Consider the following 17,275-nt stretch of genomic DNA (forward strand, 5'->3'; position numbering starts at 1 on the left):
TGGGGCCTCCATGACCGGCCTACACTGACTGCCTGACCTCCAGCTCTGCTATTCCCCACTCCCACTCCACTCTCAACCACACCACACCACATATCTTTCCACACCACAGCCTTTGCTCATCCTGTTCCCTTTGTTCAGGTACTCATGTTTCATTTCTTACCTGACTTCCTACAGGGCTCTGCTCAAACATCCTCTTATCAGAGATGCCCTCCCTGACCACTATTTGTAAAATGGGACATTTTCCTCTCAAACCCCTGACATAGTATATATTTATTGGTTTGTTGTTGGCACCTGCCCACTACATGCAATCTTCACTAAGTCAAGGTTATTATCTGTTTTGTTCACTGCTGCACCCTTAGTACCTAACATGGGTCCAGCACATAGTAGATCCTCAAGAAACATGTGTTAAATAAGTGTGTTTTTGAACCAAAAAGGTGCATGTGAAGAATTTACTTACCTTCTTCATCACTGAGCCCTAGCTGTCCTGCATTATTCATCCCCCAGCCAAAAACGGCTCCAGAGAGAGACAGGGCAAAGCTGTGGGCCCCTCCTGCAGCCACCTGAGCCAGTGGGATCCCCTCCAGGGACCTCACTCTCTGCGGGCTAGCCTGGGAGGGAAACTCCTTCCCCAGGCCCAGCTGCCCATGGCTGTTCTTCCCCCAGGTAAAAAACTGACCATCTGAAATAAGAACAGAATATCTGATATTAAATAATCTCCCTAGAACAATACTGCTGCCCAGTAGGGTCATCTGGTAATTGATCCCATATATACACCAAACCCACCCAAAGGCAACCGAGCAGACACTTCATGCTGTAGTTCTGTCATAACCAAAACTCCCACTGGTCATAACAACAAAGAAATAAGCTGAGTCCTACTACTCATCAAAGACTACTAACATTTATGCAAATAAAAAATTAAATGTTTAAGTCAATTCAGTTTTGAATAGGCCAATTACCATGCTTAGATCCACTAAGCAAGCTGAACTATTTTGACTCCCCAAAGACCATGAGACCCAGGACTTTATGAGTCCAGCTATGAACGGGATTGACTACACCACAGAGTATTGAACAGGACATGTCAGTGTAGACTTCCTTCAAATTTATTCTAACATAGAATACAGTATTATTTGCAGGCTTAGGTTTCTCTAATTCCCTTTTCATTTATTGGGGCACCTGATAGTGGAACAGTGAGCTTGACAGTGAACTGTAGCTAAGAAAAATCAATCTTCTCTCTGTGCAACAACATCTGGGTGCAGCCCTGCCTGCTGCTCCTCTTCCCCTGGGAGAGAGCTGGAGCAGCTGTGATGGCCACCTTCTTCATCATCCACACCCTGAGAAAAGTAAGGTGCCTGGGAACTACCACTGTCCAGCAGCAATGCATAGACCCTAACCAGCTAATTGAAGGTTTCCAGTTAGGTAACACCACACAAAAATGCAAAGAGAAGTGGTGGCAAAATTATCATAACATTAGCATAATGTTACATTACCAGCTGCAAGAGCCAAGCAATGCCAGTTGCCACAAGAAACTTGTAATATTGTCTGCTGGTTCAGCTTTTGTATTAACCTGAAACAGAAAAGGATTTATTCTTAAGAAGGGCATTAACAAACAATGATCAGAAATATTCCCAACTAAAAAAAACAGTTGTAATAAATAACATCATTTTTTCTAAAAGACTCAAAAAAATCAAATATATAATCTTACATGATATAATTCCATTAGGTCTTTCACTAACCTCCTGCCCCTTAGGTACTATTTAAAAAAAAAACAAACTTCTGCACTTAAACCCATTGCCACACCCTCTGTTAATTCCCACCTGTCATCTCCAATTCAGGAACAAATGGAGTAAAGCTACAGAAGAGAGTTCCCTAAGAATGTGGCTGGTGTCTAAATGGCTTTCAAAATGAAGGCAATGCCATGATCCAGCACTTCCACTTGTGAGTATGTATCCAAAAGAATTGAAAGCAGCATCCCAAAGAGATATCTCTACACCCACGTTAATGGCAGCATTATTCACAACAGCCAAAAGGTTGATGCAACCCAAGTGTCCATCAATGATGAGTGAACAAAATATAGCATATAAATTGAATATTTTCACATAATCTTTATTATATTTTCCCATTAATAAACCTTAAAAAGAAAGAAAATTCTGAAATGTGCTTCAATGTGGGTGAAACTTGAGGACATTACGCTAAACTGAAATAACCCAGTCACAAAAAGATAAATACTGTATGATATGATTCCACTTCTGAGGTACTGAGTGTAATCAAATTCACAAAAACAGAAAGTAAAATGGTAGTTGCCAGGGGCTGGGGGAGGAAAAATGGGTGGTGCTGTTTACTGAGTATAGAGTTTAACTTTTAACTTTTAGAGTTTAAAGTCCTGGAGATTGGTCACAGTGTTTAATATGAATATTCTTAATGCCACAGAACTGTACACTTAAAAATGGTTAAGATGGTAAATTCTATGGTATGTATATTTTACCACAATTAAAGAAAAAATAAGGGCAATGCTTCCAAAACCCTGATTTCCTAGAATGGTAAACAGGAAGATCATATGATTACTTTCCAAATTACATTCCTCTGCTCGCTCATATGAAAGGCAGATAAGAACAGGACCTGCTTCACAGGGGTGCAGTGAGAATTAAATGGAAAAAATAAAGTGCCTTGCACTGCCCAGCAGAGTTGGGCAGTCTGGGAATAGCTCCTCCTCTCTGCTTTAACAGTTCACAAATTGCCCTATTCCTCTTTGTTAAGCATATGCCATAGAAACAAAGGAGTCAGACTGACATGCACTTGGGAGGGGGATATTTTAGCAAATAGAAGGGGCAAGGGGGGAAGAATTACAATGGTAGCTATTGCTTTTGTTAATGTTTTATTTTCTCAGATATAAGAAAGTTAAAATAGAGTTTACGTGTCCATTTAATACCAATTAACACCCAACTATTTTAATTGAAATGTAATTGTAGATTCACATGCAGTTGTAAGAAATAATAGAGAGATTCCTTATCCCATTTTCCCCAATGGTAACATTTTGCCCAATTATACTTGTTCCATTTTCCCCGATGGTAATGCTTTGCAAAACTGTAGTATAATATCATAACCAGAATACTGACATTAATACAATCTACTAAGCTTATTCATATTTCACCAGTTTTATTTGTACTCATTTCTGAGTGTTTATTAATCCTACCACCTGTGTACATTCATGTATCCACACCATAGTCAAGACACTAAACAGTCCCAACACCACAAGGATTCCTGGTGATGCACTTTTACTATTTCCCTCCCCCATCCATAGGTCCTGGCAATCACTAATCAATACCCCATCTCTAAAATTTTATCATTTCAAGAATATTATACAAGTGGAATCATACTCATATTTTTTTTTGCATTGCTTTTAGAGAGAGAGGAAGGGAAAGAAACATCCATGTGAGAGAAAAGCATCAACTGGTTGCTCCTCATACATGCCCAGATGACAAATCATACATACCGGGACAGGATATCAAACTCAAAACCTAGGAATGTGCTGTGACTGGGAATCAAACCCACAACCTTTCAGTTGCAGGATGACACTCCAACCAACTGAACCACACCAGCCAGGGAGGAATCATACTCACATTTTTTAACTTGGGATACACACTTCTATAATTAATTACAATTTTTGTGACGAGTACTATAACGGTATAAGGCACAGTAGTAGCACAAAGGACTAGCAATTAAATGAAGAAAACAGAAACTAAAATGTAAGTCTAACAAAGCAACAGCAGTAAGTAATATTTACAACAATTGACATTTGAAAACTCAGATTCCTTTCTCTGACATTCTTACCTGGGCACTGCCACTGAATCCTCAGTAGTCATAAGTCCCAGCTGACCATCACTCCCTGCACCCCAAGAAAACAGCTGGCCCCGGTCACTGAGGGCCAGACTGTGGGACTCACCACACGCCACATGGACAATGTGCTGATCTGCCAAAGCTCCAATTTGCTCTGAAAGAGACCAAACCAAAGCAGGAAAATGTATGACCGAGAAACAGGAATTGCACAGAATTACCTTCCCAGGTAGTTTGTTTTTCATATTCATATTAGAGGTTATAAATTTTATATGTTTCTAAAAGCTGTCAATTTAGATCCCACCTATACTGGGCAGCACACATATCTCAGATGGTCTTTCATGTGCCTGGACTGGGGGAGAGCATTCTAGGAGGGGGTCTCATTGTCCCCAGGCAGAATTTCACTCAATCCCACTGCTTTCAGCAATATGCCTCATTTTCACTCACATTTGGGCCTCTCTGGTTTGGTCACCCTACAATGCTCCCTTCCCAATCCAGAAAAATGACCTTTCTCCCTCAGTTCCAGAACAGAGTCTCATACATATCTAGCCAAAAGATAAGAGAATTTCTCTGAGAAAACTAGCTCAAAAGACCCACACATACAAACATTTGTGAGTACCCCAGTGAAATGTCCAGCTTCCCACTAATTAACGAGACTTGCCAACACACAGCTTCAGTCAGGTTTTAGCACCTCATTCTTAAATATGAAAGACTGGCCTAGAATCCTCATAGATTTGAGGGAAAGCTTAACATGAAAAGCAAAGAGCAAAACAAACAAAAAATGAACTTTAAAGAAAAGGATTGTGCAGGGAACAGGAAAAAATGTTTAAATCACTAGAGAAATAAAAGATAGGGAACATTCAAATATTCAGAAACTACCTTGAAGAATAGAAATAAGGCAGCATGAATGCAAAGGAAAAACATTCAAAAGCAGGATAGGAAGTTAGAATTAAAGAAATTTTCCAAGAAATAGAACAAAAAAAGCAAAGAGTAAAATGAGGAAACAAAGAAAGAAATGAGGGGATTATTCTAAGGGGTCCAAAAACAAGTAAGAACTGAAAAAAAAGAAGAACAAAACACAAGTTAGAAAACTTCAAAGAAGGAAAAAAAAGATTTCTTATTATCTAATGACATGAGTTTTGCACTGAAAGGCCCTATTAAGACTCAGAATAATGACTGATAAAAGACTGACTTCTGAAAGTTCTCAAGAGTTTACACATAATAGAACAGATATCAGAATGGCATCAGATTTCTCAAAATCAATACCAAAAACTAGAAGACAATGAAGCAATGCCTTCATAGTTCTGAAGGAAAATGACTTCCAACTGAGAATTCTATACTTAGCCAACTATGAATCAAATGTGAGGAGGAAAATGAATTTTCAGGCACATAAGACTCTCAAAATATTTTACTTCCCACATTGGCTTTCTCAGAAATTACCAAAAAACCATGCCTCCAAAACAAAGGAATAGGCAGGAAACAAGAATTTACATAGCAGATGTGAAGACTATTTCCAAGGTAGCTATGTAGCAGGCCTATGAAGCAAAGAATGTCTCCATGGTGAAAAAGGAAATACAATCTGATGAGTTTTACACTACATTGTACTATTTGGTCGGACAATACAGAGGTTACAATGACAACGCTGGGAAATGAAATAATTAACTCTAGAAAACACCAAATGTTTTACAGGAAGTAAAAGTAATCACAGTACATGAAGTCATAATAACCAAATAAATATAATTTATATTACATAGTTAAAAACTTAATTGTCAGTTTATTTTTTAAAAATCAACTATTTGGGAACACAGAAGCATCCAGAGGTGAGGAAGAAGAAAGGGTGGGTGGAGAATATGAGATAATGCTAATTTTCCCCAGTGTGAAGTCTCCAGATTATGTCCAAGACTGAAAAAAATAAAAAATAACATCAAAAGCATGTTATTTAGAAATATAAAGATAAATATCCAAGTAACAGTCTCTGCAAGTGAGACCCAAGGGCGAGGACAGTGCAGCAGGGAGCTGTTATTTGACCTCGGCACAGTCTGTGGAAAGGTAGTATTTGAAAACAAAGTATCTTTTTTTAAACTTAAGCAGCTGAAAACACGCTCCTATCAGAAAAATCTCCTGAAAGATGCCCTGACTCCTGAGGTTCCCATCCGCCACCCTCTTTAACCTCTTTGCTATCAGAGCCTACCTCTCACCTCAGCCTTGCCCTATGCACTGCACTAAGAGCAGCCCTGTCTTCACTTTAGAAAAATGCACAATAAGATACTCCTACTGAAGTCGCTCAGGTCACCTAACTTCATTCCTCCGGCCATATTTCCACCTGGAACCACAGCTGCAGGATTTGGGCAGTTTTTACATCCTCCCAGGCCTGGCTGACACTTCAGCCGGGACTGGAGGCTGCCCCACAACCTGACCTCCTATGCTGCCCAGTAGCCTTTCCTGCCTGGATGTCAGCAGACAGCCTAACGTGACAATACTGCTTCTCCACTGCCTGACAGGACAGTCTCTACCTGATCTGCCACCTCTCTCCTTGCCTCAAAATCCATCAGCAGCACCCCTCTCGATCTTGTTTACCACAGCTAAGCAGCCTCGAGCAGGCATGTCTAGAGTTCAAGTAGCATTTGTCCCCAGTCTGGTCAAGCCCTAGGCAAACCAATTCCTGTCCCATCAACCACCGAAACAGACCTCAGTCTACCGTCACAACAAAACGTGCAGCCCCAAATGCAGAGAAACTGTTCAGTAAAGCAAAGATTTGTGGAGAATTAAACCACTGGTTATACCAAGTTCAACTTATTTTTTTTCTAGCCAGAAAACAGAGCTCATTTGTTTCAGACTGAGGGTCTGTTACAGTGAAATTACAACTGTACTTGAACAAAAATAAAATAAACAAACAAATAAACAAACAAATAAATAAATAATTTTAAAAAGAAAATCTTGAGAAAAAGAAAATAAGAAATATAATAAAATGAAGTATGAAATTTAAAGAGCTTAAAAAAGAATAAAAATGCACAATAAAAAATAAAAAATAATTAAAAAATAAACAGTCCCGCCCTGGCTGGCATAGCTCAGTGGATTGAGTGCAGTCTGCAAACGAAAGCATCGCAGGTTCGATTCCCAGTCAGGGCACATGCCTGAGTTGCAGGCCACAGCCCCCAGCAACCGCACATTGATGTTTCTCTCTCTCTCTTTCTCCCTCCCTTCCCTCTCTAAAAATAAATAAATAAAGTCTTTAAAAAAAATAAACAGTCCCTCCCTAGGTCAGGCCAACAAATTCTGCTTCGTTCATACCTCTCACTGACCACACCCCTGTCCCAGTTGGGAACATTCAGTCTGAGATGCACATTTTCACATGCAGTCCCTTCTGATTCATTATATCAAGACTCTATACTATATTTTACAAATTATGACAGAACCTCAACCCACACATTAAAATAAGCACACAGGAAATACCTGGTATTTTTTGAGGATAAAAGTACATTTTCTCTCTGGTCCTCTCAAAGCAACACTTTAAAGTCTTTAGAAGTGTTGAGCAATGTTACCAACTTTGACTGAGCCAAGGAAATAGAGAAGAGTGGCAAATGTGGAATGCTCCTTAGAGCACTTCAGCAGTCCAATTGGACTTACATGATTAGGATTATTTCTACTTGGCTTGTGAGCCCATGATAATTTTTAATGTATTTTCAAGTTATAATAGGGATGATACGGGCCTAGAAGGTAGATGGGATGATACCAATACTTACTTAATTCTTGCAACAACTCAGTGAGACGAGGGCTCTATAAGCCCCAGCTCAGAATACGTATATAACCTAGCCAAGATTCACAACTAATGAGAGGCGGAGCGAGGACTGGGCTCAGGTCTTTCTGACTTCAGTGCCCATTACACTCACTCTAGGCTATCGTCCTCCCCTCTGAAAATGGACTAAGCAGATTTTAAATTGATGAAAGTAACTATGAATTGAATAGCCTAGGTATGGATAACAGCAAATTGACTCTTTCCACCACTGACAATTAATATGAGAACATATACCCAGTAGCTCACAGTTAACAATATGAGCAGTTGGCTGGAAAGTACACAGGATATACAAAATTATTGATCAGTATTGAGTACTAAATTTTTAACTAATAAAACTATCACAAAATAAATTAAATGTCAGTAGTTGGTATGACAAAAGGGATTAGCACGGGAAATCCAGTTCTTTGTCCTGCCGTCCTGTGGATTCCAAGTCCTCACACTTACCCACCGCCGGTTGCTGTTGCCCACTGAACTCTCACTCTAGCCCACTCTAGTCTCATTGCTGCTTTCAACTCTTCATCAGATAATCCCAACATCTGTGTCACTCCAGCAATGGCACCTGTTGTCTCTTCCCAGGCTAGCTGAGACTTTCCTGGATTTTTATATGCTGAATAATTTTGGATTATACCATGAAAATGTTTGACTATTACATTATAAGACTCTGGGTCTCACTGAAATCTTCTAGTGAATGTTAACAATTTTGTTTTAGTTTTTAAAACCTGTTCAGTGCTATTTGGATGTGTGCCCTGCGTGCACCATATGGTGCCCAATCTGGAACCTGGGCAGTGGTTTATTTGTTATTTCATATCTCAGAATCATCTATATGCTAAGTAGGAAAACATCCACATAGTCACAACTCAGAGGTGAGCCCACAGTTCATAGATAACCATATGGAGCTGCTTTCCTGAGCTCTCCCTCGTCTGAGATCCCCCGCAACACTTCAAAGTTTCCTGGGGCTTCTTTTTAGCTCTGCAGCCTACAAACTATACTCCAATAGCTGTGCTGCCTCTGGGGCCAAATGGTAAGAGGGCCAAATGGCAAGAGGACCAGAAGGAGAAATGGTCAACTCAATGCCAGTTCAGTGGTACTTGGAATTCTGGTCTTCTTTCCTAATCTACCTGCCATTATTTATTTTCCAGCATCCTCAAAAATCTGCCCCAAGCATTCTGTCCAGGTTTTATAGCTGCATTCAGTAGGGAGGAATGTGCTTATGCCATCCTGTCCAGAACTAGAAACCCAAAGAGAGATTTTTAAAATAACTTTTTTTCCTACTATGTTTTTTTTTTAATCAGAGAAAGTCCACAGTCTTTGTTCTACTTGGGGAAAAAAAAGAAAGAAAAAGAAAAGAGAAAGAAAAAGATAAAAACGAAGACACAGCTTTACCACAAATGTTCAACTGAAAGTATGTTTAACATTCCTTTACAGTTAAGTGCTCGATTCCTGGAGGCAAGCAAGATCTCTGCAGCAGATACTTCACTAAAGTTATCCTAGCATATGTATCAAAAACTTACTTGTTTAAGCCTGTGTAGGACGTCCAAGTTTAAACAATCACAAAACTAAATCTTTCCAAATAAAGAATCAGAGAGAAAGATCAGTTATGATAGTTCAGAGTAGTATTTATCAGTTTCAGGGACAGGTGACTTAATTGAGCCATAATGCTCATATACAGAACCCCAAAATGAAAAATGGTTCTAAGAATACTTTCTTCTCAAAGCCATAAATCTAAATTTACCTTGTATGCTTTTGGATGCAATAAGCCAAATACACTGACTACATGAATTAGAACATATGGAGGCCTGTCACAGGCAATGGGAGAGGAAAAGGATTTTTTTTTTGAGTCATTAGCACTCCACCACTCAGAAAAAAATCAGCGGTAGTGACTCAGTTATTTTCAGAATTGCCAACCATGGTATAATCTGATACCTTAGAATAATTTGGTAGAGAAAGATTGTAAATTAGGAAACTACCTGATGTCTCTGGTAGAGGGAATCCTAAAAGCAGAAGGACCTCCGTGGTAGAAATACAGTGGTGTGTATAACTTGCTACAGTTAAATACCTAAATCCTCCAGTTGATAATTCAAGACCCCTCCAAGAAAAATGAAATGTTAATCCTCAGGAACAAAATACTAACAGTCCCTCAAAAGGTCAGCTCACATGCTTTATCCTTCACAGCTTTCCTTTTCTGTACAATGACAGCACCAAAGTGCCTACAAGAACCACAAGAAATGCCAGGAAACACCTGTTGAACACATAAAGTCTTTAATATCAAAATTCAAATATCAGGCATTAAGATGTCTCAAATGACAACCAAAGAAGTTACAGACATTAAAATGCTATGATTCATATTAAAGGAGGAAAAAACAAACTGGTTATTTCAAAACCACTGGAGGAGTTCATGCATATTTCAAAGCATCATCATCCTTTACAGGGAGAATGGAGTAGAATGGACAAACTAAAACATTTTCAAAAAATACATGACTCAGAAGAGATAGAACCAAGACAGGCCCATGTAGAAATTAGATCTACTAATATAAATAGAACATTGTTAAGAACACCCATTTCCCCGACTTCCGTATGTCTTTCATTACTACAGGAGGCTTCTTCACATAGGCATGCTCCGTGACTACATTTCCAGCCTAAGTCCGGTCTCTGGAGAATGGGGGGTGGGGCTGAAAATTCTAGTCTTCTAATCATTACCTGGTCCTTCTGGTAACTAGGCCCCACCTAGAAGCCCAGCCACTCACTTCATTAGAACAAAAGATGCTCTTAGTTCTCTTATCACTTAGGAATTTACAAAGTTTTTTGGAGCCCTGTGTCAGGAATGGGGTCAAAAACTAAATATTAGAACAAGAGATACAGTGCTCTTATCACTTGGGAAATTACGAGGGTTTTTAAGAGCTCTGTGCCAGGAACTAGGAGCAGAGGCCTATATATATTTTTTTTTCTATTATCTTATAAACATTTATTCTTATTCAGAATAAAAACCTACCCCTCCCAATTTTTACTACATACTACACTTCACCACTAGCACTATTCTACATCCTTAGAGCTCAAATATTTGACTTTGGCCTCCTTGGCCAAAACGCATGGACTGACCCAAAAGAAAATAAAAAGCTCTCTATACTAAGTCACAAAATACACACTACAAGCTGACATTTTAACTGTGCAATCACAACAAAATACTTGCTACTCCACTTCTTTTCAAAGAGGCTGTGTAAAAGTCCCTATTTCTGATTCATCAAATAAACTGTAGTAAATGTAAAAATTATATTTGATTAAATCAAAAGATATAGAGAGCCCTGGCTGGCATAGCTAAGTGGATTGAGCTCGGGCTGCAAACCACGCATCGCAGGTTCGATTCCCAGTCGGGGCACATGCCTGGGTTGCAGGCCATGGCCCCCAGCAACCGTACATTCATGTCTCTGTCTCTCTCTCTCTTTCTCCCTCCCTTCCCTCTCTAAAAATAAATAAATAAAGTCTTTAAAAAAAAAAACAAAAAAAAAAGATATAGAGAAAATAAGTTTATTTAGGTGTTAGGTAAAATGAAGAAAGGACAAAAAAGTGAAGTTACAATACAAATCCTATCTACACTTCTTAATAAAGTAAATAGTAGGCACCTAATGTTAGTATGCTACCCATCAGGACAAACTTTAAGGAAGGCATTTTGACTATATTCCATAAGCCTTAGAATTTTGCGTGGTCTTTGATAGCAGCTGAATTTCTACAAATGTATTCTAAAGAAATACTGTACACTGCACTGCTATTAACAAGGAAAAAAAGAAAGGAATTTGGAATTATACACTATAAGTTGAAATATACAGTCTTTTAAAAAGGTAATATATCAATAGATCAAGATGAGCATGATTATTATATAAAACTATTCATGAGATATTAAGAGAAAATGAAGGTTACAAAAAAAGTATGATATGACCTCATGTTAAAAATTATATTGATGTTTAAAAAATACTGGAAGGATATATTTCTAAGTAATAAGTATGCTTTTTTCTTCAGGGTGATAAAATAATCCTCTCAGTAATTGATAAAACAAATAAAAACAAAATCTGTAAAATAGATATATACTGATATAAAACATATAAGAGATCTGAACAGCACTATCAACCAAACTGACCTAATTGACATATACAGAAAGCTCCACCCATCACCAGCAAAATACATTGTTTTCTTTTTTTAAAGCTTTATTAAAATATAATTTACATGCTATAAAATTCACCCATTTTAAGTACACAACTCTCACCATAATCTAGTTTTAGAACATTATCTTTGCCCCCAAAATATTCCTCATGCCCATTTGTGGTCAGTCCCTGCCCCCACCTCCAGCCCCAGACAACCAGTAATCCTACTTTCTGTCTCTATAGATACAGCTTCTGGACATTTCCTATAAAAGGAATCATATAATATGTGACCTTCTGAGTCTGATTTTATTTTCCATTGTTTGTATCCAATGACTATATGTCCTCATAATTTCTCTAACCTGTTCATGTGCATTTTTAATAAGAAAACATGGATAAACAAAAAGAAAAAAAACTTCACTTTCCCAATAAATCTTCCCTCACTAACAGATTTCACTATAATTGACATTTTTCTTGGGCACCCTGTGCAGTCAGAGCAACTCGTTCCTGTCAGAAGACCTGGTCTCATTACTTGATACCTTCTAGTTATGTGATCTGGACCACCCAGAGCTTCTGTTTTCTTACCTGTAAAGTTAACATACTACCACCTATCTCACTGGTTTATAGGAACTAATGCATCTAAATGCTTAATACAGGGCTTGGCACTTGATAAGTGCTCCATAGAAGTGACCCATTATCATAAATTCTTCTGTTTCAACATTTATTTATTTATTTATTTATTTATTGTGGTTGTAAAATAGTCTTTTTATACATATTTTATTGATTATGCTATTACAGTTGTCCCATTTTCCCTTCTCTCCCCTCCACCCTGTACCCCCTCTCCCACCCACATTCTCCCCCTTTAGTTCATGTCCATGTGTCATACTTATGAGTTCTTTAGCTTCTACATTTCCTGTACTATTCTTGCCCTCCCCCTATCTATTTTCAACCTACATTCTATGCTACTTATTCTCTATACCTTTTCCCCCTCTTTCCTCCTCCCAACCCCCTGCTGCTAGACCTCCATGTGCCCTCCATTCCTGTGGTTCTGTTCCTGTTCTAGTTGTTTACTTAGTTTCTTTTGGTTTTGCTTTAGGTGTGGTTGTTAATAATTGTGAGTTTGCTGTCCTTTTACTATACATGTCTTTTCTTTATCTTCTTTTCTTAGATAAGTCCCTTTAGCATTTCATAAAATAAGGGCTTGGTGATGATGAACTCCTTTAATTTGACCTTATCTGAAAAGCACTTTATCTTTCCTTCCATTCTAAATGAGAGCTTTGCTGGATAGAGCAATCTAGGATGTAGGTCCTTGCCTTTCATGACTTGGAATATTTCTTTCCAGCCCCTTCTTGCCTGTAAGGTCTCTTTGGAGAAATCAGCTGACAGTCTGATGGGAACTCCTTTGTAGGTGACTGTCCCCTTATCTCCTGCTGCTTCTAGGATTCTCTCCTTCGTTTTTACCTTGGCTAATATAATTATGATGTGCCTTGGTGTGTTTCTTCTTGGGTCCAACCTCTTTGGGGCTGTCTGAGCTTCTTGGATTTCTTGGAAGACTGTTCCCTTTGCCAGATTGGGGAAGTTCTCCTCTATTATTTGTTCAAATAACTTTTCCACTTGTTGCTCCTCCCCTTCTGGTACCCCTATAATTCGGATGTTGGAACGTTTAAAGGTGTCCTGGATGCTCTTAAGCTTTTCCTCGATTTTTTTAATTCTTATTTCATCATGCTTTCCTGCTTGGTTGATTCTATCTTCCTTCTGGTCCACTGTGTTGTTTTGAGACTCAGGTTCCTTTCTTTCACTATTGGCTCTCCTCCAAATATCTTCCTGCATCTCTTTTATGGTAACCTGCATCCTTTCAGCTACATTGTGCCCAAAGTCAACCAATTCCATGAGCTTTCTGATCACCAGTGTTTTGAACTGTGCATCTGATAGATTGGCTATTTCTTGGTCACTCAAAAGGATGAGTCCTGGGGGGCTGATCTGTTGTGTTGGAAACATGTCTTATATCTTTCCCTATCTCTCCTTTTTTTTTTTTTTTCCGGTCTGATTGCTCTTGTTACGGTGGGGGGCGGAGCCTTAGGTGTTCACCGGGGCTGGGCACCCCAGTTGCTAGATTGTGATGTTATATGTGGGGGCAGGGGTGGGAACATGGACAGAAGAGAACAATGGTGGTAGTTCCGTTTTCCTGGGCTCAGACCCTTCTCTGGGCTCCTGGGCTGCGAGCTCTGCCCTGGTCCACAATCGCTGCTTCACTGGGTCCCCCAGCTGCAGCTTGCATACTCAGGGATCACCGCTGCGTTCTAGTGCCCCAGATGGCTGTTGCGGCGATTTCGCACCAAATTTTCCCCGACCTCCACACACCGCCGACTTGCGCCAGCCCTGCGCCCACCCTGCGCCCGCCCGGCTCATCGTCTCCTACCAGTCTGGATGTACGGGTCTATTTCAACTTCTTGGCTGCCTGACTTCCATTCAGATAAATCCTCTGTCAGTTCTGAGTGTTATTGTCTGTAAATTATTGTTGTTCTATTCTTGGTTGTGCAAGGAGGTACGGTGCGTCCACCTATTCTTCCATCTTGCTGGAAGTCCCCATTGTTTTCAATAGAAGGTATAGAGCATTCACCAAAATGGACCATTTTCTGGACCTCAAAACAAATCTGAATAAATTTAAAAAGTCTGAAATCATACAAAATTTGTCCTCTGACCACATGGTATTAAACTAAAAATAATTAACTGAAAAATATCAGTAAAATAGCCATATAGTTGAATATTAAAATATACACTTCTAAATAACCCATGGATCAAAGTTAAAAGAAATCATAAGACAAATTATTATAAAGTATTATGAACTGAATAAAAATAAAAGCACATCCAATTAAAATTCACTGGAATATAGTTAAAGTGATGCTTAAAAGGAAATTTTAATATGAAATGCTTATTAGCATAAAAGAAAAGCAGCAAAACATTTAAAATTTCACACTAAGAAACAGGAAAATTTTTCATGGCAGTTCCTCTTACTGCTTAGAGCCTTAGGTAGTGGGAATTTGGTCCATTATATATTTAAGCTAACTTGTCTTCACTCCCAGCACCATGAGGATGAAGTGGCTGTTCATTTGTGCCTTCCAATTTTTGCAGAGTCAAATAACTACAACAACAACAAGAAAAACTAAAACAATTTAGCAAATTGCCCTGGTCAGATAGCTCGGTTGGTTGGAGAATTGTCCCATATACCAAAAGGTTGCAGGTTTGATCCCTAGTCGGGGCACATATGTAGGCTGTGGATTCAATCCCCATTTGGGGTGGTTAGGGGAGGCAATCAATCAGCGTTTCTCTGTCATATGCCTTTCTCTGTCTCATCAATAATCCTACCCTCAAGTGAAAAGTAAGTGAAGAATAAAAAATAAGTAAAGTTCTTTTAAAAAGAATAGGATGGTACATTTTATGCTATGTGTATTTTGCCCCAATAAAAAAAATGAAACACTATATTGATTCTGAACTTGTTATATACATGGAGCACCCACTATACCCATAATAATCAAATAACCAACACTTAATGACTGCTTCCTGTGTGCCAGGAACTGTTTTAACTGCAATTTATGTTCTATTTCATTTAATCACCATATGAGTACCTATTTATGAGTGCCTAACCCTATGAGCCAGACACTCATAAACAGATCTTCATTTTTTAAAAAGATTTTATTTACTGATTTTTAGAGAAAGGGGAAAGAAGGGAGGGAGAGAGACATCAATGTGTGGTTGCTCTCATGTGCTCCATGCTGGGGACCTGACCCACAACCCAGGTATGTGCCCTGACTGGGAATCTAACCAGCAACTCTTTGGTTTGCAGGCCAGCACTCAATCCACTGATCCACAGCAGCTAGGGCTAGATTTTCATTTTTAAAGAATGTCTCAGGCTCTAATGCTCTGCTAGTAAGAATATAAAATGGTATAACCACTTTGGAAAATAGTTGGCAGTTTTTCAAAACACAGACTTGACTCCATGACCCAACAATTCCACTTCTAGGTATATACCCAAGGGAAACAATAACATATATCCACACAAAACCTTGAGCACAAATTCCATAGCAGCATTATTTATAATAGCCTAAAAGTTGGAACAACTCAATATCCATCAACTGATAAAGTATAAATAAAATGTGATACACACACACAATGGAATATAATTGGGCAATAAAAAGGAATGAAGTACTGATACAACATAGATGAACCTTGAAAACACTATGCCAAGTAAAAGTCAGTCAGTCACAAAAAACCTCATATTGCGAGTCCATTTACATGAAATGTCCTGAATAGGTAAAATATATAGATTAGTTGTTGCCTAAGGACAGGGGTTAGAGGATAGGGGGAGGAGTTGAATGACTGCTAATGGTTATGGGGCTTCTTCAATAAAGCTATTACTAAACAACAAAGATGTCTCAGTGTAGAAGACAGGTACAAACTTGAGTCAGTGGGCTGTCACAGCAGTACAAGTGCAGTTAGCTGCCAGAGATGTAACCACACAGCTTCTCATTCTGTAAAACTCACAGTTTTAGGGTTACAAATGAAACTCCATATGTATTTTTTCAAGTTTTTAATGTAATTTTTTGCTTTAATTTCTTACAAAATTTTGTACAAATACAGGAATTCTATATCAATTTACTGCTTCTGAAATATATATTCATTACACATTTTATATTTTATTGTATTTATCTCCATTACCATTTACTCCCTTTATACTCCCTTTCTTCCAGGTAATCACGACACTGTTGTCCATGTCCCTGAGTCCTTTGTTCTTACTGCCTGATCCCTCTACTCCCTAAGCCCCCACCTTAGCTGTTATCCTGCTCCCCATCTATGAGTCTATCTCTGTTTTGCTTCTTAGCTCAGTCTGTTCATTAGATTCCACATATGAGTGAAATCATACGGTATTTGTCTTTCTCTGACTGTTTTATTTTACTTAGCATAATGTTCTCCGGGTCTATCCATGCTGTTGCAAAGGGTAAACTCTTCTTTTTCACATCCAGGTAGTATTCCATTATGTAAATGCCCAATAGTCATTTTATCCCTTATCTACTGATGGACACTTGGGCTGCTTCCATAACCTGGCAATTGTAAATAACACTGCAATGAACATAGGGATGTTTATGTTCTTTTGGATTAGTGTTTTGGGTTCCTTTGGATATATGCCCAGAAGTGGGATCGCTGGGTCAAAAGGCAGATCCATTTTTAATTTTCTGAGTTATCTCCACGCTGCAGCAGTCTGCATTCCCACCAACAGTGCAAAAGGGTTCACCTTCCCCCACATCCTCACCAGCACCTGTTGTTTGTTGATTTATTGATGGTAGCCATTCTGACAAGTGTGACGGTATCTCATTGTGGTTTTAATTTGCATTTCTCTGATGGTTAGTAATGCTGAACATCTTTTCACACGTCTACTAGCCATCTGTGTGTCCTCTTTGGAGAAGTGTCTATTCAAGGTTCTAAACATATTCACCCATTTTTCCTATTATTTTTGTAGTTT

The 17,275-nt window shown here is 38.8% G+C and overlaps 1 protein-coding gene and 1 non-coding gene across 6 annotated transcripts in view; one reads left to right on the top strand and one right to left on the bottom strand.

The window, feature by feature from the left end:
- Positions 1 to 17,275, bottom strand: part of HERC3 (HECT and RLD domain containing E3 ubiquitin protein ligase 3) — a 110,913-nt gene that overhangs the window by 68,676 nt on the left and 24,962 nt on the right. For all 5 annotated transcript variants that reach the window (XM_036026629.1, XM_028505440.2, XM_036026613.1 and 2 more), the window contains exons 4-6: positions 3,829 to 3,988; positions 1,488 to 1,564; positions 458 to 679 (exon numbers count right to left, since the gene is read on the bottom strand). In XM_036026629.1, coding sequence (XP_035882522.1) covers positions 458 to 679; positions 1,488 to 1,564; positions 3,829 to 3,988 — 459 coding nt within the window. The remainder of the gene's footprint in view (positions 1 to 457; positions 680 to 1,487; positions 1,565 to 3,828; positions 3,989 to 17,275) is intronic.
- LOC114493726 lies at positions 14,754 to 14,901 on the top strand. The gene has a single exon (XR_003684328.1). It is a non-coding gene; the product is annotated as a small nucleolar RNA SNORA79 (small nucleolar RNA).

The sequence above is a fragment of the Phyllostomus discolor genome, chromosome 1 (genome assembly GCF_004126475.2).
Source record: "Phyllostomus discolor isolate MPI-MPIP mPhyDis1 chromosome 1, mPhyDis1.pri.v3, whole genome shotgun sequence".
Lineage (NCBI taxonomy): Eukaryota > Metazoa > Chordata > Mammalia > Chiroptera > Phyllostomidae > Phyllostomus > Phyllostomus discolor.